The sequence below is a fragment of the Pundamilia nyererei genome, unplaced genomic scaffold (assembly GCF_000239375.1).
Source record: "Pundamilia nyererei isolate P.nyererei 1_Seehausen unplaced genomic scaffold, PunNye1.0 scaffold00011, whole genome shotgun sequence".
In the NCBI taxonomy this organism is placed as follows: Eukaryota; Metazoa; Chordata; class Actinopteri; order Cichliformes; family Cichlidae; genus Pundamilia; species Pundamilia nyererei.
In genome coordinates, this window is record NW_005187412.1 from 5,597,758 (window position 1) to 5,618,024 (window position 20,267).

The window sequence follows — 20,267 nt, forward strand, 5'->3', positions numbered from 1 at the left end:
TTTTTTTTTTTTTTTGTTTTAAATCCTGCTCTACAAAAACTATATACTACTACTCTGTGCAATTAATTGCATTTATTTTGTGATTTGCAGGTTGACTCACCAATATGAAGAAGCATCACTACACCTGTGGGAACTGCTTGAGGGTCGAGACAAGGCTGTAGCAGGGACCACGTGTAAGTATTTTCATGTCTTAATATCGTTCATCACCCATACACATACATTTATTTATTTATTTATTTATTTATTTATTTATTTTTAAAAGAAACTATTTTTAAACTATATTTAAAGCACTTGTGGAAAATGCCTTAAAATGGAGAGGCTTAACATGTGGCTAGTTGATATTTATTTCATGCCTTCATCTTAAGTGCAGTAAGAAAAAAAAATATCTTAAAGAAAATGTTTGGTGTGTGCACCAAACATTGGCGGAACATTGGCGGAAACTTACTTGCACTCATTGTTAGTAGTTAGATTGTTCAAGACATCTGATCGGCCCCAGTTTATTGTATCTCTTGTTTCATCCCTTCACACAACATTTGATTCACTCGGTTAATTCTGAGATTGGCTCATACCAGCTGTTGCAGGACTTCTCTTGCAGATTGTACTGACTGTGTAAGAAAACGGAGGCAGACCTTAATCGTCCATTGTGGTTTGTGATAATAGGAAAGTCTGAACAGCTTCGGTGTTCTCTTATTCCAGACAAGTCACTGAAGGAAACCCTGGACAAAGTGCTGCAGAGTGGTTACTTTGACAGAGCGCAAACTCATCAAAATGGGACATGCGAGGAGGAAGAAGAGCAAGAGGAACAGACCGTGGTGGCTGAGTCTAAAGCTGTGGAGCAGCCATCGGAACCTGGTAGCTAACAATTAGCAAATGGTGTGTGTGTGTGTGTGTGTGACCCAGAAAGAAAGCCATCCTCATGTATATTTTTCATTTAATATAGGATTCGCTAGTGAAAAAAATACAGAGCCCGTTAAAGTGGAAACTATAGAGGTGAGATTTGTATTTATGCTGCACAAGAACCCACACAGATCAACTCTTTCCTTAAATTGTTATATCACATTTTAGTGTACTGTCTTCTGTTGCAGTTTGTAAACAGACAGTTCATTCCAGAAACTACATACAGCAGTACAGACAAAGACCAAGTCGAGGAGTGGAGTGTGGAGGCCCAGGTATGCTCTATTACTGAATCATCAGTCCTCGGTGCCTTGAAACCTACTTTCCAATGCCGTGAGTTTGATTCTAATGTGCCTGTCATGTGTCTGTGCTGAATAGATGGTGAATTCACTCCAGCATCAGCCCCCAGCTCAGCTGGCTCCAGAACAAACCATTACTGTGAACCAAGTTTCTCCCACTCCTGATACTGATCCCGTGGTTAGAAAGCAGGCAGTGCAAGACCTCATGGCCCAGATGCAAGGGACATACAACTTCATGCAGGTTAGATGGCCCAAAATGCTGTATATTGTAGTATCCTATGGCTCACAGTGTGTGGTGTGTGTCTCAAATAAGCAATGGCAAGTAGGATGAACTTGCAAAAAGGTTGGCCAAAGATGAGGACTGCATGTCCAGGCAATTTACAACAATCTATGAAGTCGTGCTAGAGGTCATGAGACAAGAACGTACTTGTTGTGACTCAGAAAACGAATCTAGTTGTAATTTCTGATATATGAATGTGAACTTAAAAAAAAAAAAAAAGAGTAAAATATCGAAACAAGGAAAAAACCCATTCCCAATTTGGGACAAAAATTCAAAAGAAGTACAATTTAAATGAGATCATGATTATCCCAGGTTTTAGGAAGATGTGCTTACATGGGAGTTGGTACTAAGATCCTTTTAGTCAAGGTTGTTTGTAGTTGAGGTATTTTCCTAATGTGGAGTGAAGGATTATGGGTATGAAACAGACGTGCTCGCTTGTTTATTGGACTGATTGCAAATCTCATCTGTTTACATTTACTCTTGTTTGGTTGTCGTAGGACTCCATGTTGGAGTTTGATGGCCAGGCGCTGGATCCAGCCATTGTGTCTGCGCAGCCAATGAAGCCTGTGCAAGCTGTTGACCTGCAACAGATGGGCGGTCCTCTACGTGAGTGACATTTACTCACAGGTTATACTGAATATGGATGCACTGATTTATTAGTATTGCTCATACTGGCCAATAGACTTTAAAATATAAATATATATACCGTATTTCCCGGACTACAAAGCGCACCTGAATATTAGCCGCACAAGCTAAAATCAGGGGAAAATCCTGTTTTGTACATACATTAGCCGCACCTGACTAAAAGCTGCAGGTGTTTCAATGTTGACTTATCATATATAAGAGAATATGCACAAAGGGAATTGTCAGGAAAGAGATGGCTGTTTGGAGACACACCCCTTTTATTAATATTTTGAAAAACAAGTTATGGGTACATATTTGCATAACTTTTTAGGTATATGTACAAGTACCGGTAATTACAAGTACGAAACATGTACTGTGCTTCATAAATGAGTAACAAATGTAGTACATAACAATAACCTACAGCACACCAGAAAAATAGATTCAGACTACCTTTTAGGCTCAGGTGCAGCGACACGGCTTTAACAAGAAGAAAAGTCAGTCATTCACCACCATCTTTCTCTTCTTCCTGCGCACTACAACCACCAAAGTCCTCTTCTCCAGTGTCGGATACAAACAGGCTCAGGATGGCTTCGTCATCCACTCTCAGCTTCTTTCCTTCGTTGTCACTTTCAAAACCAAAGAAATCCTCGTTGTCAGTGTCAGAGTCGAACACCCTCAGAAGGGCCGTGGCGGTGTCCTCCTCTCCATCATGCAGCAGTCCAGCCCTTCAAATCCGTTGGTGATCATGGATGTTTTCACACTTTTCCACGCTGTCAGATTCCACCGGTGGAGTTGAGCATAACTTGCTTTTCGCAAGTTTATCGCCGCTCGTCATCCACGCCTCCCGCTGAACGCGTAGCGCTACTTTGAAGTTTGTTTTTCGCGCTACTTGTACGGCACTATGTTGCTTGGCGGATGGACATGTGACCAACATACCACTCTTGAACCCCGATACTGTGTGTCTGATCGCATGCCCTTCCGCCAGGCAACGTAGTGCTGTACAACAGCGGAACAAACAAAACAAATCGTCTTACGATATCACAAAAATCATGGACAATCCATAGAAAAGCCGCACCTGACTAAAAGCCGCAGGGTTCAAAGCTTGTGCAAAAAGTAGCGGCTTATAGCCCGACAATTACGGTGTATATATTTTTTAAATAGGATTTCTTTGTTTCCTGGGCACAAATGATCACTTTGCTGTTAGGCCAGAGGTTCAATTAGTAATTAGTGCATGCCTATTAAGTTGTTTGGTCGCTGCTTTCTGATGTGGATATAATTGAAAGTGCATAATTTAGCAGCATGTCTTTTTTTAGGAGTTTGTCTTATTTATTTGTTTTATGTCTTTCTGAACAGTCCACTCAGAGTCCAGACTTCCTCAGACAGCTGCAGTGTCTGGACCACAGGAATCCTCACAAGTAAGTAGGGAGGAGCCCCTGCAGGATATGGGTGGTGAGACTGCTCTTCTGGCTAAGTGGTGCAGCTCATGAATAATTGGAGTTCAGATTGTTTTTGTATTATGAAGAGAGATTTCGAAAGGTCTTCTCCATGGATTGAATGTGATGCTCTCCGACACATCTTTTTTTGTTGTCTACTGCGTGCGATGGGGAGATATTTGATTCATTTGAATATTATAATAACAGAAAAGGGAACTTTTTAAGCCAAAAGAAAATCATCTCATCTCTTGCACTGACTTCTCCATATTCGTTGTTTCTTTGCCTTCCAAATTCCCTCCTCTTTTACCTACCCAGGCCTCAATGTCTCTGTCATCTGCACCGTCTCCTGCCCCATGTTCTCTGTCCTCTGCCTTCCCTCCTGTCTCCAAACCCACCCTCACTGGAGGCATCAATGTCAACGCAGCACCTTTCCAGTCAGTGCAAGCGGTACGCTTTCTATTGGGTCCATTTAAACGGTGTCACAGTGAGCATGTTTGGACTTGATGCATTCTGTAGGAAACCGTCAGCTTTCATACTTGCACAAGTCATAGGTCAGTATTAGAGATTGGTTGGCATGTTTTATTAGTCACAGTGAAAACTGCTCAGTTATTCGTGCAAGGAGCAACAATTTAAGACTTCCCAAACTACGCAGATCTTTGACCCCAGGCCATCGTCGGGTATTGTGGTTATTTTATTTTGTTATATTGATATGGACAGGAATGGGGGAGGAAAAAATTTGTTTCTCTTTTCAGGTATTTAACATGAATGCACCTGTACCTCCAACTACCGATGGCCAAGCAGACCCCTTGAAGCAGCCTAGCCAGTTCCCTGGTGGCTATGGACAGGCCTTTAGCAGCCAGCCAGAAAATGTGGTCGACCAGCCTGACATCCCACAAGAAAGATTACAGACAGGTGTGCATCTTGTTTTGTACGGAAACCCTAGAGCATGAACACAGTGGTAAAAGATGTATTAGGATATCAAGAGGCTCCCAAGCTTCACTTTGTCACAAAAGAAATATTTTCTGTTGCAACAAAGTTGAAATATGAGTCAGTGAGGATGCCATAAGTAAAAATCATGCAGCCTTCTCAGAATTCAGAAGGTGATTTTGCATTTTAAAAGTAAAAAATCCTTCCATCCTCTTCTGCCCATCCTTATCAGGGAGCCTATCCCAGCCACCATAGGGTGAGAGCAGGGCAGACCCTGGACAGGTCATCAGTCTGATACAGGACTAACACAAAGAGACAGACAACCACTGGCATTTGCATCCACACCTATGTGCAATTTAGAATTTCCAATTAACTAAACCCACTAATACCTTGTCTAAAATTAAAAATGTACTAGAACTTATCCAGCAGTACGTGACGTATATTTTGATGTCGTTTTGTGTCTCTTCTGTCCAGTTGTTAATGCATTCCAGCCCCAGGACCAGATTATGTCCTCAACGCCAGGACATGAAGATCCCTCTGTAGGTGCAGGGTTTGGGCAGTCTGGTCAGTCCTTCTACAGCAGCAGAGCTGTGCCAAGAGGTGGACCCAGGAACGCTCGTGGCGTTATGAATGGATATCGGGGCTCCTCGAATGGATTTAGAGGTAAAAGCATCCAATGTTGTTTCACAGATTTACAATAATTATATTGTGATTTATTTTGATTAGGAGTAAATATGCATCACCTGTTGAACTAATGTCTTTCTGTCGTCAGGTGGATATGAAGGCTACCGTCCACCGTTCTCAAACGCTCCCAGCAGTGGATACGGTCAAACTCCGTTCAACACATCTCGGGACTATTCCAGCAGTACCTATCAGCGGGTAAGAGTTAATGCATTAATTTAAGTCATTGCATTGAGTTTACATCAGTCTTTTTATAACCAAGCGTAACTATAAATATAAAACATGCGCTTATGAAGCCTTACTATCTCTTTAAGGAGGGATATCAGCAAGGCTACAAACGTGGAGCAGCCCAAGGACCTCGTGGTTTGTCCCGAGGTAATGTGCAGGCAATGCGATCCTAAAGGATCCCGGGGACCGTCGAATTACGCCACGTTGAACATTCAGGATTTTTTGAATGTGTTTGCCCCAGCTCACTTTTATAACAATGTTTTGTTTCTCATCGGTAATCTTATTTTTTTAACTCCTGGCCTACTTATCAGTCAGCCTGCTTCGGTCTGTCTAGATCTTTTTGATGTTTTGTCACAAAAATGCTGAAATTAACTACATGTAGGATTATCAGCAAGTACGTGTGATGGAAAAACAACAAAAAGATATTCCTGTAAACTTGAAAGATTTCATTAATTTATTTTTTGTACAAAATAAATGCAAAAAATACCCCGTCACTGTCTATTTGATTCCATGAGTGCTGTAAGTCACTTGTTACTCCCTTTATAATTTTCATCAAAACGTTTAATTTTCTTGTTTGTTTGTTTTTTTTTTTAAACTCCTGTGTCCCTGCCTGCATCGTCACCTCTTTGTACACTGTTATTGATTGAGACTGTTTCAATAAAGTTGTGCCCTATTACCTTCTGTTGCTGAAGCTGTTTGTTTTCTGACATTTTCATTCTGTGTGGTCTTGCATGTGAGTAGTTTAACTTAATACAATCCAATGTAGAATTCAGTCTACTTCAGAGCAGCCTTCAGCTATGACAATAACAGCTATGGAAACAGCCCATCCTTTTTATTACATTGCATCTGTTCATGGTTTCACTGGAGGTAAATGTCCCACAGGAAAGGCATCGCTCAAACATTAGCAGTGAAATCTGTTTGACAACCTGAACCACTTTATTTTAAGTGAGGTGTGCAATTTTGTCAAATGACCTTTGGATCCAGCAGCAAGAAATCAAACACCAGCTTTACATTTTGTGCAAAATATAATGCATGGCACACGGGAAACGACTGACAAGGCAAATAAAGACGTTTTCTTAAATTTTGTAAGGTAAAACCAAAAAGCAGAGATCTCACCAACTGAAAATTTAGGTCTTCAGTGAGAAGCGGCAGCAACTCTCAAATATCTCATTATTCTCCCCGAATTGAAGAAGCAAATTTACATTAAACAAAAGCATACAGGCTAACACAGCATGTAACACCAAACCAGCATTTTGCCAAATATGCTAATATGTTCTCTTTCATGTAAAAGTCATAAATGCCTCAAAATGAACAGAGAAACAAAATTCAAGGTTTTCATTGCCTTACTTTGACAGACGGTTTCAGCAAAATACTAGATGGTTAGGTAAAAGTAAACCTTAAATAAACAATATCAAAACTGTTTCATCAGAATCACGTAGCAATACATGTGTATGGACCATGAGTTCATTATACTATTTAACAAAAGCACTATTTAAGAGCTTTTACTGTTCAGTACAGTAAATTAACTGTACACATAAAGAAAAAAATGTGTTATAGTAGGAAAATAGTAAACTGGTAGTTTGAGGGGAAGCAAAATGACCATTAAGAAGGGAGCATTTGGAAAAAAAGACAGCGACCTGGCTTCATAAGGTGTTGAAGGTTAAAGGATTGTAAATGTCAGGTCACAGTGATAGCTGCAGATCTGACAGCACCTTGTAGATCATTACACAACACAGCGGCTGCTTGTATCAATTCCTTAGTTTTTTTTAGTGCGATGTCTGGGGATGGTGTGAAAATGATGTAAGCTTGTTGCATTTGCTACCGTAGATTTTTTTTTTTTTGCCAATTTAGTGTCATAATTAAATAAAACAAACATCTTGCAGTTAACTCTTGAAGTATGTTTTCATAAGGTCCATCATGATTCATGCATGTCTTTTTTTTTGCAGGTTTTTTTGGAGTATATTGATAGTAATTTAAAAAAATCTAAATCTCAAAGGCTGTAATTAAAATGAGTATTTTTACACCTTATCTTCTTAAACAGCTGCACTGTACATATCCAGAAGGCTCTTGGGTCAGGATGTTTAGCAAGCAGCAAGTCATTTTGAGAGGAAACAAACAACCGGTCTGAAAGCTCACAAAATATTATTTATATGATTCTATTAAAAAAAAACACCCTCAATGTAAGCAAACACAACTGTGGTAAAATCTATGTATGCACATATCAGGATCCAAACCCATGTAGGTCATTTCACTGTGTGATTTAATTATGTAATGAAGGGATTACTGTCACCAAGACTGAAATCTGGGGTAACGGATTCCCTTTGAGTGGTTGTTCTTCTCAAATGCACTTCAAACCACTAATGCTGGTCAGGGTGGTTAAAGAGGTCCTTATACTCTGATGGGACTGCTCCTCAGCACTTACGAGTGCAGGTGCTGAAAAAGTCTGATTGTAAAGTTTTGTGCACATTATTATGGCAGCTGATTCTGGCTTTGCACAACTTCTTGATGACCAGGTGGTATATTATCATGTGTTTGAGGGAGACCTTGCTGGGCCTGGTTTTGATTTTCTTGTCCATGGTGTTCCTGTGGTATATCCTGAGGAGCTTGGGGTGCAGAGTCATGACCTTGGGGTGCAGGGTCATGTCCTTCGGGTAAAGGGTGATGTTCTTGGAGTGCAGGGTCATGGCCTTCGGGTACAGGGTGATGTCCTTGGGGTGCAGAGTCATGTCCTTGTTGTTGGGCCTCATGCAGTTGGCTGTCAACTGCAGGGATTTCTGGGACGGCGTTCCCTTCAATTGTAACAAAGAGAACAATTTTATATTCTCAGAGGTTAGACCTTTAAAATCAAACCACTATCAAAATAAAAGTAGGAGAAAAACAAAATCAACACTCACCGAGAACCTCTGGAGGAGGGTCTACTTTCTGTGACTTGAGACGTTCCATATGCTCAACTGCCTGCAGAGTTTTAGTACATTAGAATTCATTTACTACATGTGGACAGACAATTTGATTGCTTAAAATACAATATAAGCACAGCTGAATCAATTGGTAAAATGTGAAGGTTAGGATGTGGGCAGATTGATGCACTGACTGTAAATCTACAGAAGCAACCCTTTTTCCATTAGTAGTGTACCATTCCTTACCTGTTGTAGCTCCATTTTCTGTGCATTAAGCTGCTCCTGTTGTCTTTCCAGCTCATCTCTCTGTTTCTGGAGGTCAAAAGCCTTCTGGTTGAGATCCTGCTCTTGCTGAGCAAGATGCTCCTCAAACTCCCTCATCTCGTCATCGGTATAAGCCTGGTTCTGCTCCAAGGTCTGAAGAACACAGAGCAGGTAGGAAGCCATTTTTTACAGTCCTGCCTTGTTTAACCAAATGTTTCTGTATTAAATAACTCATAAAAGCTGTTATCATGATAAAGTGTCATCTAATGTTTCTCACCTCCCAGCTATCTGGCTCCAAGAATTCTTTCTTCTTAGTAGCAACAAGGAACTCATCCAGAGAGACCAGCCTGTCTTTATTTGAATCCACCTGTGACACAGACAAGAGCAGAAAGGCTTTTAACACTAGTTGTATATTTTCTTATTCACTGAAAGGACTAAAGCAGATAAAACACAGTGGCGCCTGTTTAACACAAGATGCAAACCCAGCTGAGACCGAGAATGAGCTTTAGGTGTCTTTTCTATTTTGTTTCTGTAGTCACTAAAGTCAGTCATGTGACTTTAGTCACAGGCTTTGAATTATGGAGACTAACTGTCCATATGCATAAAGTTTTTGTGCTTCCAACCTTTTAACAAACTGATGAGCTGCATTAAAGGTAGTAGAGGACTGCGATTGTGAATATTACTACATTAGAATTAATGATGCTAAATATTACCCTATGTATATTTCACACACAGAACAATTTTGGCCCAGCTAATCCAGGATCGGCTTTTTCACCTGCATAGTTTCAGGAAAACAGGTTGCTGAGTGCAGCTTGTTGTACCTCATTCATAACATGCTCTCTCATACGTAGCCTCTCTTCCTCCATCTCCACCATGTCGTCCTCCTCGTTGGTGGGGTCATAAATCTTTTCCAGCTGAAATCACAGAGGCCCACAGTCAGTACAAAGACCTACTCTGAAATATTTACACATTTTCAGAAGCCACAGCTTTACCTCTTTGGTGAACAATGCCTCCAACTCCTGTTCATCAAAGAAGCCATCTCCATTTGTATCTATATTATTGAAAAAGAGAAAAGAAGGTGAATGTGCCTTGTTCTAGTACTGTATGTTTTACAGAGCAAATTATGTATGTTAGTAAATGATAGTACAGGTCTTACCATGCAGGTTGAAGAATGTCTTAGGATCAAAATCTTCAGGATCTAAGCCATCAGCTTCCTCCCAGACCTCCTTCAGCTGATTCTGACTTCCCTGCATCATTGAAGTAAAAACACATTTGATTTCCAGATTGAGGTAAAATGAATATTACAATCTGGACAAAAAAAAAAAATCCCAACAAAATATATCATTTATTTTTCTCTGTGCACCTTCGTCACTTACCGGGTGGTTGACTTTAGGGTGGTCGGCGTGCTTCTTCTTCATCTCCTCAAAGTGTTCCTCCTCTTTCTTCCTCTCCTCATCATCCAGTGTTTTCAGGTGTTCTCGTCTGTCGTGCTCTTTCATCATTTCGTACCTCTTGAACTCCTCGTGTCTCTCTTTGTCATAGTTCTCCAGATCTTTAGTGGCCTGATGACAAATAGAAAACAGAAATTGTTCAACAGTAATAACCACACAAGATTATACCCAGCAAACAATAATGCATCAGCTGGAAATGTCACTTAGACACAGTCGAAGTCAAAACAAGAGATACTATTCAGAACATCAGACTACTTCCAGACTGTCAGACCCTCACAGTAGTAGTAAACGGGATTTTTCAGGTCTATGCCTGCACGTTTCTATACATCAGCGCACTTCTGGAAACCATTGTGAAAAGCCTTTTTGTCTAAACATCATCTGAGACACAGATACAAGACTAAACGCATTGCTGTTTTTAAAACCAATAATGAAAAGAAGGTCAAATAAAAATAATACATCTGTCCTCTACACCTCAGTACTCAGTACTACCCTTTCCTTTCTAGTTGCTGGTAATTATAGTCATTCACCAACTGTGAAGCTTTCACCACCTACGGGCCAATTTTGGTGTACGAATTAAGCATCTGCATAGGTTCCTGTTTTCTCTTTCTCTCTACTGCAGGACTCCACTGTGCAAAGGTACAAATACTTTCAAGATGTTATACTTTTCATTAAGTTCGAAGTAGCATCGAGCAACAACATTTACCGATCTGATCAGCCGATCCAGATCTTCCACTTCAAACGTGTGTGGGTTCATGTGGTTCAAGTATTCAAACTGTTTCAGCAGCGCTTGATGGTCCACTGCTATGTCTGTCCAGGGAGAAATTCAAATATATTACACATATTAAAACATATGAATACATAAAATAGAACTTTCTTTTATTTACCTCTAAAATAATCAACTTAAAGTTGATTTAGAGCCTGATACTTTAAACAGAATTCAAAATGAAATTATTTTTGTTTTGCACAACTTACCATTTCCTCCTTCAAGGTCCTGCTTGGCCTTAATCAGGGTCCGGAGTCGGTTTACCTCCTGCCTTTTTAACTCATCTAGTTTTGTTCTGACATGATGGCTGACAAAGTCTAGCTCTTTGGCCAGCTTACCTTGCTGCAACATAAATAAATTGTAGCAAATTAAGCGATTAAAACAATTCTGGAACGTACACTACACTTTTACAGCAAAGCATATTGTACTTTTGATAACACTGGGTTAAACTTTGCAGGAAGCTGTGCATGTACACGAAACGAGTATATTATAGTGACTATTGTCTTATATAAGGAGCTGGTTGAAATGTTGTGCCACTGCAGTAAGACCAAACCAACAGAAAGCGGGGTACCTTAATGTCTTCCATGTCTGTATTGTGGAGCTTTTCCCTGAAATGCTGATCCTTCTCTAGAAAATCAATGACTTCTCTGAGGTAGCGGTCATAGTGGAGTCCAGTGTCCTAAAAGTACAGTAAATAAAATGTAAAAACGCCAATAGCATGTTACATTGGGTAACCAAATCCTATTTTAAACATTTCTGATATAGATCTATATTTATATATACAGTACAGCATCTCTATCTGTATATGGGTGACAAATTAAAGAAAAATCCAACCAAAAGTGTCTGAGCAAGTACAGAAAACACCACCACATGACAAATACAAACTGGGTTGCCGCTTTCTGTAAAGATCATATACTTAATATCTAAAAAAGAGCATTCCCGTGCAATCAACACTGAAACTATATTGTACTTGTTTAACCTCTGTATGACAGTATTTACCCCTTCCAGAGGCACAAATGAGTACACAGATAACAGTATTTGGGCACTAAACAATCTATAGCATCTGAAACTATTGTACTGAGAAATAAATTGGTTTGTGAGATCACAAGTTTTAAAGTTTTGAATAAGAGAAAGAGGCCATTTTTCCAATAAACTTAGCAGGGGCGTACTTACTGCAGTGTACCACCTATGAAATAGCTAATAAATAAACAGTAATAAATCCTTTATTCTGTGAAATTATGTAATCCAATCCCACAAAGATTCTTGAAGCCGCTCATCTCTATACACATTGTTTTAAGTAAAAAAAAAGGAAACAAATATTTTTATAATAAAAAAATCGTCTTATCCTAAAAATAATGACCAAAATTGTGAGTTTTATGCCTGCCTTAAATACTGTTAAAACGAATAGATAATGAAAGCCAAATAAACACAATTATCTCTCTGCACCACTGCTGAAAAAGGGTCGTTATTTGATACGACATGTATTATGGTTTGTGGTGAATTTTCAGCGTGCAGTGTAAATATTATGTCTTCTTCCTTACCACACTGGCTGGAGGCTCTTCAGGCTTTTTCTCTGGTTCTTTGACTTTCGTCTTGTCGATGCTGATGGGCACAGCCTCCAAACACAACAGCTGGACAAGCAGCAACAGCAGCCAGCCGGCGAGAAAGGCCCGGCTCCCCCACATCTACAAACGAGAACAATCACTATAGTGCCGGCTGAGGTGACGTGTTTTAGATTTTACAATATCTGGAAATATACATTCTTGAGTTTCTAAGTGCGTAAGCATCATCGTGTACCCAGCTTCCTCATTTTTGATCTTCCTCGAGCAGCCCATCTAGTCTCCACACACTGCAAATTATTGGCTAATAATAATAACCAGAGGAAGCTGTTGGTGTTAGCCTTTAGCACCGTCACTGACAGATTTAGCGCTTCGGTGCCAAGCATGGACAAATGAGACACTCATGTAACGTTACACCGTGAGCCTGAGCAGAAGAGCTTATACAGCATTTCCCCCACGCTCAGCGTGGATTTTAAAGCTTTACTAAAGAGCCCCATAGACAGATATGTTGCCAGTATACTCACTTTATTATGAACACAGGACCTCATCTACTCTACCTTCCACCCGTCGCTTCCTCTCAGCTGGAGAGGTGTCAGCAGCTTCCACCAGCCCGCTGGACAGAGTAGCTCGTGTGGTGGTTAACCTGATTGGTCAGTTGGGCGGTCTGTCAAACACACTAGCATGTTGCGTTGCACTGAATCGTACGTGGCGATATGACAGCAGAGCAGGTGGGCGGGTCTTTTGGTTTGTCATCTACGGCACCGTACGGAACGAAAATGAGACGGAAAATTCACGCTGGGGGTGGATGAAACCCGTGATGCTGAATGACTAATTTATTTATTTAAAACACACAGTTGGATTTTTTTTCTTTTTCAAAGTATAACGATTTTAATTTAAATTTTCTAATTATTTGCCCCTTTTCAGTTTTTCATTTTTGTTTTCAACTTAGTTCATTTAAATTTAGTTGCTCCGGGCTTTTTTTGTTAATCAGTTCTAAATATAGTTTTTGTTTATTTAATACAATACACGAACATTTTTCATTCATTTGTCAGAATATGTTGCAGATTATAAAAACACCGTTTGTGAAGGCGCTTGACATCCCAGTCTTAAAGATACAGAACTGTGCAAACACTTCAGCGACCCCTCATTTTTTAAATATTTTGCTAGGAAGATGGGAAATATGCGCAGTGATTTATTGAAGCACACATTTAAACATACATTAAGATGCAATATAAAAGGCAAAAACAAAGTTCTAACAAGATGGAAAGTGAATATTTATTATGACCACCTTTATTCTACAACAATGAACTTTCTTAGGCAAGCTTTCTTGCAGTTTCTCGAAGTAGTATATAGGACTCTCAAAGCTCATCTTTTGATGTTGGCTGCCTTTTGTTTGGTACGATCCTGTGGTATCGCAAGAAATTAGTAGGTTATATAAATATATGAGTATGCATAATAGTTATTATTCATAGATACCTACATCCTAAGTTCCTGTTATTCTTCTGAAAGAAACAGAATGAATGTGTCGTTACAATGGTAATGCCAGGAGAGGCAGTATTAGTTCTGTGTTACATTAATGTGTAAGGAAGTGGAAGAAGAGTGTGTCCTGTAGGAGGCAGTAGAAAATGGATACTGATGTTCTGTACATGCCCTGAAAGAAAGGTTCAGTAAACCAGTGCAACGATACTTCATTGTAAGTCTCAGTTATTGTATTTTTTATTTTTTGAAGATGCAACAGATCCCATTCATAATTCCATCAGTTTTGATATTAATTCCACTGTTTGAAATGCAGCCCCCAAACATGAGAGAGCCTCCACTGCATTTCATAGATAAACCATCTGAAAAATGGTAAAGGACCATCCAGTGTTCAAAGAAAAACTTCAAAGACCTTCAGAAAGTCTTTTATTAGTACAAATACCTTAAAATAAAAAGTGCAAATAGAGTACTTAAATAAATGTATAGCTAACCAATTCCAATGTTGGGACTTCACCAGCAGCTTTAAGCATTTAATACTTTCTTCAGTCAGTGTTTGCTTTACTTCCTGTGGAAAAAAAAATCCCCCTAAGTGCAGTTCTGCCTCAGCTTTTTGTGAGCTCAGGAAGCAGCAGTCTGTGATTAATGGGACCAAGTTCACCTCTTAACCCCGGTCCTGTTCACTGGCCTCATGGGAAGATCTTACATGAAACTTTTTTTTGTGTGTGTATGTGTGCTTATAGAAGCTCAAACTGTACTCATCATCTTAGAGGCTGATTAGCCATGAATAAATGACTGCTACTCATTTTCTTTTGTGTGTCTTGCCTTTGTTCAGTGTGTCTGTAAAGATTTGATCTTTTTTTTTTGTAACTGTAACTGTTCATTATAGAGCCACAACACTTTACAGGTGTGTAGCTGGGATATAAATGAAGGTCATGTTTTAAATATTGGGGCGAAAAGAAAAGGGTGCACAGTCGTTTAATCTATGTGTAACTGGTGTTATAATAATATTTTCCATCGTGGATGTGAAATTCACAGCTACTGCAGTCCCACCGCAAATCTGTAGCAAATCTCAAACTTAGTCCTGATTGGTGTAGATTCAGCCATCTGTATCGAAAGACCATAACGCCAGAAGAGGGCGCTGTTGCTATGTGCTGGCTGCGTCGATTATTACCATCATTTTGACTTTTGTAAAAGTACTGAGTGTTTTGCTTAACTGGTCAAATATACTTAAAGGCAAATGACACTAACATCAGCCATGAAATTGTGCACCTTGTTAGCATCGATCCCTGCTGCTGTGGTTTAATTACCTATGAATCAGCATATATGAAAACCTATTTACAAAGGAATTATTTAAACGCTGTTCTGCTTTTTCATGCTACATCTTCAACAGCTGATTGGACCAGGGCTGAAAGAAGACTTAGAGCCGCTGCCTGCAAGTTGTATAACCATTAGCTTTCTACTGGAATTATGGATGACAGAATAAAAATGCAATGAAGACTTTGAAGCTTTGGCAGGTCCAGCAAGACAATGAATCAAATTTCTATCTGGATAAGTGAGGTTATGACTAAATATAACATCCCTGCTCTTTAGATGACAGTGTAATAGTTCACTGAGTTGGAAGGCAATTATTCAATGTCATAGATCATAACTGGAATTGATAGTGAAAGAACACTAGAGTGGATGGGAAGATCAGCATTTCTTTTTAATCAGCCACTATATCATAAAATGTGCTGCATAATGAAAAGAAGGCTACTGTCTAAATATTACCCTACAGAGAGTGTTAATAATGTAGGAACCTGTACACACTCATTTATATACCTTACTCTGCTGACATGAAGGTGTATTTTAAAAAAAGCATTTCTGAAAAGATGCTATTGATTTCCTATAAGGGCTTCTGCCAACTAGATTAAGATCCAAATGATTCCTTACTGAAGAGCTGGAAGTCAGAACAAGAGAATCTTTATTTCATTTTCAGCTCAGCACCTTTAGCGAGCATAAGTAAGTGATTCAGCGGGAGGAGGCTCTCTGAGGAGAAGACAATAACATTGAGTCACCTTGCTGCATTGTGAGCCTCTGGCAGGCAAGAGGCAGGATTCAGCAGCAGTAGCAGCAGAGAACATACTGCAGAGCTGCGCTGGCCTGCGCAGCAACTAAGTGTGTATTTGTTTGTGTAAATTAGCATGTATAGATGGATGTCTACATAGTGGGGATGATAATAAATCATAGCAAGGTCAAATAACAGCAATTGAGTTTGGCTACGAGATGATTACGCTGCAGTGCGTATGGTGTTTCAGCACTCTGTACCTGATTGTGCAGACTGGTTGAGGAATACACAACAAGTTGAATCAAATGATGCCAAGTGTAAATGTAATGTTTGGTGGTATTGATGATTAATTTAGACACTGTTCTATTTAATTCTGTTGCTTGTGTCTGCCTGACCTTTGTACAGTACAGAGGAAAAGCTCCAAAATGCATCACATTTTTATCTGCAGTGAGCTGTAACAGGGTGGTGATGTTATAATATCGTAACAGCTATAATAGTACATTTCATCATTCACACATTTTGTTTGTTTCTTTAAGAAAAAATCAAGCTGGGCATGAAAAATCTCTGATAAATCTGCCTATGTACGGCACTACAGTACTGTGCAAAAGTCCCTACATTTCTTTATATTTTGAGGGAGCTAGTCTTTCTTGTACCTTTTTTTTAAAGTGGTCTTGAGCAATCATTTCAATTTTTTTCTTTGGACTTTATTGGCTTTTAAACTCATTTTCAGTCCTTGTACCTGACCATTTTCAGAGGAATGTTTATTTTATTTGTTAAGCACATTAAAACCGATCTATGAATGACCTATAGCCAACTTTAAATTGTATCTTTAGGCACTTTGTTACTAGCAGTAGAAGGATGGCTGTCAATATGCCATTCTTAAGGAAGGGAAACAGAGAGAAAAGGCTGAGGTATGCCAAATTAAACAAAAACTGGGCTAAACATCAGTGGCAACATGTCTTATGGAGTAATGAATCAAAATTTGAAATGGTTCAAATCCTCATCAATACGTATGGATGAGGTTAGCATGGAGGTCGAGCAGTGACTATCCACAGCCATTTTTAAAAGACAGTGGAGGTGCTGCACCTATTTTTTCATTTTGGTAGCAAAATATAAAAAAATGAGGAGGCTCATGAGTCTAAGTGTACATTTGTGAAAAATACTAATACCAATTCTTTTACTGAAATGGTTCCCTGGAAGTAGATCTTATTTAGTTAATAATTAGATTATTACATGTCATATATGATCAGAAATCCTACAGGTTAGAAATAGTTTATGACCCAATTTTGTTTTACTTTTCTTTCATGTAGGCAAGAATTTGGGAGATTTTCAGTTAAACAGCTTCTGCACAGCCGATAAAGGCAAAGCTTTTGAGAAAATTTTATCCTCCACTATCTTTAAAAAGCTGTGCCTTGAACCACCGGGGAAGAACAAAACATCCCCGAAGTGAGTCAGAACCAGTTAAAGCACATGGTATTACACAATGAGGGTCATAATAGTGATGATTCATTAGTATAAGAGAGCTTGGGATGATAAGATGAAACCGTGCTGCTTGTCTTGTTGTCTTTTGGTCAGCAAAATAGCCCCTGTGCCAACACCACTGTGACTTTGAACATTGCCTGCCCAGTGAAAATTTATGAGCAGCGGCGGTAAATTGGGCAGGTCTGTTTGATGCAGTGTAAGCATTATTGTAATGTGTCATGGTCAGAAAGGCTTTCTGTCCTTAAAGCTTGGCTGCAGTGCCAGTGAAGGTGATGCGAGGCTGACAAACATCACCTAAAGCTTCCAGTACAATTAATGCAGGGACATAGATTCAACCTGACCTGCGGACGTTCTCAGCACACATTTATATCCTCACGTTTCACTACTCCAGTCCTCTGTTTTCCCTTGGAAGACAAATATCAAAATATAAGCATTTATCTGTGCTTACTCCTATATCACTTTGTGTAGTTTTTATGTGGTACTTCCAGGATCATTCTTTCATAAAAGGGAAAAGACAGTTTCTATAAAATTTCAGCAGAACTCATTTGATTGTCTGCTTGTTCTCCTCTATTAATGAAAAGGACGTTTTTTTGGCAGGAAACCTGAATCAATAGACAACTTTATCTACATTTGTATTATTTTTATCGTTCATTGTAAAGATCGTTTTAAGAAAATTTAAAAAAGAGGGGTTATTGCGATGTTTATTTATATGAAATTTCTATTAGTCTAAGCTGGTGATGTTGGTCCAGCTTTTATTAAAACAGCCTTACAGAAGACTCATGGCATTTTCAAACTGATATTTACTTCATGACTCACGTGCTGGACAGTTTTTTAAGCCCCAGAGCACCTAGCCCTGAAAATCTTTTATTTATTTATTTTTGCATTTTTCCCAAACTATTAATAATCTAGGTGGGATTGATGGTGGGAAAAATATTATTGCTTGGCCACCTGTTAGTAATGAATGGTCAGATGAACAATAACTTGTTGTCTCAGCTGTCTCTGTAATGCAGCACATCCTTATTGAAGTGCGCCGGCTACACTGTGTGTCAAACTAAAGAGCTTTATGGAGGCTAGCCTGGCTAACTCATTCCCTAGCCTGTCTTCTGATAGAACGATATGCTAGAATTGCCTGGTAACAACTAAAATCAATATTGTAGGGTAAAATAGGATTATTTAAATCTAGTTTGTTGTAGCTCAGTCAGTGTGATCAGTAAACATGCCCCGTCTTGTGGCCACCCAACAATATCTCACAACTTAAACTCATTCCCACTCCTTATTAACTCGTGGCCTCGGGTTATTGATACTGTGCCTGTAAGCTGATAACTGCTGGCCATGCAAAAATATCTCATGGCCACCGACTGATACTTTTATCACCTATGTCACAAAAGCAGCTCTATATCAAAAAAGCAGATTAGAAACTGTTTAGGGATACTTCCCCCCTTCAGACAGCACATGCATTTGTGTTCTGCACAGAGCAAAACTCATTTAGAAAAGGAAAACCCATACTTCAGTAACACTCTGTGATGAACGCTTTTTTTTAACTGCAAAAATTTTAATTATAAGTTCATAAAAACATCAAATGTTTTGTGGTAAACATAATTATCCATGCCCCAACACACATGTAAACTCAGTCAGCAGCTGCAGTTTCTCTTGTGGCACTGTGCACGTGCACAGGCAGAGCAGATATACTAGAAAAGGGAAAGGCGTAGGAAGTTATTAGGGACTTCTTTTTCCAGTCTGCAAACTAAGTAAGTTGTTGGATTGTTGCTAATTTGCCACGATCGTCTAGGTCGTGCTGGCTGTCCATGCTGTTTTTAGTAGTCTGACATCAGGTAGAATTGTCAACTCCTTACACTTTAATCGGGACTAAGCAAACAAAAAGGAGGATAGGAGAGTCAATCATACTTGGATATGTGTTGACAATGCAGAGATAATATTAAATAAAAAAAAATTGAGAATAATTATCTGAAAATAACAGAAGGAATGCCCAAAAACCTCACTGCTGTTATCTGCTGTCTGATTTTTGTGTTATCCTTTATATCAGGGGTGGGCAATTGATTTTCCCAAGGGGTCACACAGGAAACTGGGACTGTTATGGAGGGCCATGCCAACAAGCTGAACTCAATTCAGCCATCCACTCATCCATCCATCTTCTACCACTTATCCGACTTATAGGGGCTGCAATAAGAAGAGATAAGATAATGTAAAGGTGGATTTAGAAAAGTTAAAACATAATAAAACACAGACAATATAAAAGCAAAGATGTAATTAAAAACAAAACAAATGTCCACATTGATTTTATTCCTTTATATGCTTATCGGTGTGGCCCTCCACAACAGTCCCAGTTTCTCATTTGGCCCATTGGGAAAATTCATTGCACACCCCTGATATAAAGGATAACACAGTAATAGTTAATTAACTAAACCATAAAAAGTGGTGCATAAAAATAAAGAGTAAATGGAAGATGACGGGGAACACAGAGCCCCCTCCACCAATATTCAGATGAAACCCTTTGCACCCATGTTTCTCTCATTGCATTTCTCTAAAACAAAGATCAGTTAAGCAGGATGATTTGTTTCAGCTTTATTTAACATATACCCACAATTCTTTGAAAGCGTGCAAGTTTTGCTTTCATGTGTGAATTATAGTACAACTACTTTCACAACTAGGCCACCCAAAAACTGAAATCATTTCAATCACCAGCCTTGAAAAGTCTCCATTCCCCAGCGCCAAAGCTTTTATCCGGTTCATTTCTAGCTCACGCACTATTTTGTGCTTGCACTTCTTTGGTTAGGCTTTATTAGTTTATTAATTTCTTATGCAAGGATCGGCTGTGTTTTTAATCATTTGCCAGACCGCTACTTATGAGGACCCGGTTGCTCAACAAAAGAGTCTCGCAGGGGAGGTCGTCTGTTGCTCTGTTTGGTATTCGTCCCCTTTAAAAACTATGCAGCCCTAGCGGCGG

At 39.3% G+C, this 20,267-nt stretch overlaps 2 protein-coding genes across 2 annotated transcripts in view; one reads left to right on the forward strand and one right to left on the reverse strand.

The window, feature by feature from the left end:
• caprin1a (cell cycle associated protein 1a) overlaps positions 1-6,042 on the forward strand; it is an 11,046-nt gene extending 5,004 nt beyond the window's left edge. Inside the window, exons 2-13 of the mRNA XM_005724365.2 lie at positions 91-173; positions 697-852; positions 941-990; positions 1,086-1,169; positions 1,273-1,434; positions 1,971-2,079; positions 3,451-3,512; positions 3,846-3,977; positions 4,283-4,442; positions 4,932-5,120; positions 5,230-5,336; positions 5,453-6,042. Of these exons, the coding sequence (XP_005724422.1) occupies positions 91-173; positions 697-852; positions 941-990; positions 1,086-1,169; positions 1,273-1,434; positions 1,971-2,079; positions 3,451-3,512; positions 3,846-3,977; positions 4,283-4,442; positions 4,932-5,120; positions 5,230-5,336; positions 5,453-5,539 (1,381 nt within the window). The 3' untranslated portion in view covers positions 5,540-6,042. The remainder of the gene's footprint in view (positions 1-90; positions 174-696; positions 853-940; positions 991-1,085; positions 1,170-1,272; positions 1,435-1,970; positions 2,080-3,450; positions 3,513-3,845; positions 3,978-4,282; positions 4,443-4,931; positions 5,121-5,229; positions 5,337-5,452) is intronic.
• A 120-nt stretch (positions 6,043-6,162) lies between these two features.
• Positions 6,163-12,948, reverse strand: nucb2a (nucleobindin 2a). The gene is made up of 13 exons (XM_005724305.1): positions 12,825-12,948; positions 12,283-12,426; positions 11,313-11,420; positions 10,951-11,083; positions 10,682-10,785; positions 9,904-10,089; positions 9,684-9,774; positions 9,520-9,578; positions 9,349-9,441; positions 8,805-8,894; positions 8,510-8,680; positions 8,261-8,321; positions 6,163-8,155 (listed from the first exon to the last, which is right to left on the reverse strand). Exons 1-13 carry the CDS (start codon positions 12,846-12,848, stop codon positions 7,836-7,838), a joined length of 1,584 nt encoding a protein of 527 aa, XP_005724362.1. The 5' UTR covers positions 12,849-12,948; the 3' UTR covers positions 6,163-7,835.
• Positions 12,949-20,267: the final 7,319 nt, after the last annotated feature.

Bases quoted from the DNA above. Each gene is read 5' to 3' on its own strand.
- nucb2a (XM_005724305.1), bottom strand. From the start codon at position 12,848: ATGAGGTCCTGTGTTCATAATAAA. The intron at 9,579-9,683 runs GTAAGACCTGTA...TCAATAATATAG, and splicing joins GACATTCTTCAACCTGCATG to ATACAAATGGAGATGGCTTC. The intron at 8,156-8,260 runs GTGAGTGTTGAT...TTACAATTGAAG, and splicing joins CCCTCCTCCAGAGGTTCTCG to GGAACGCCGTCCCAGAAATC.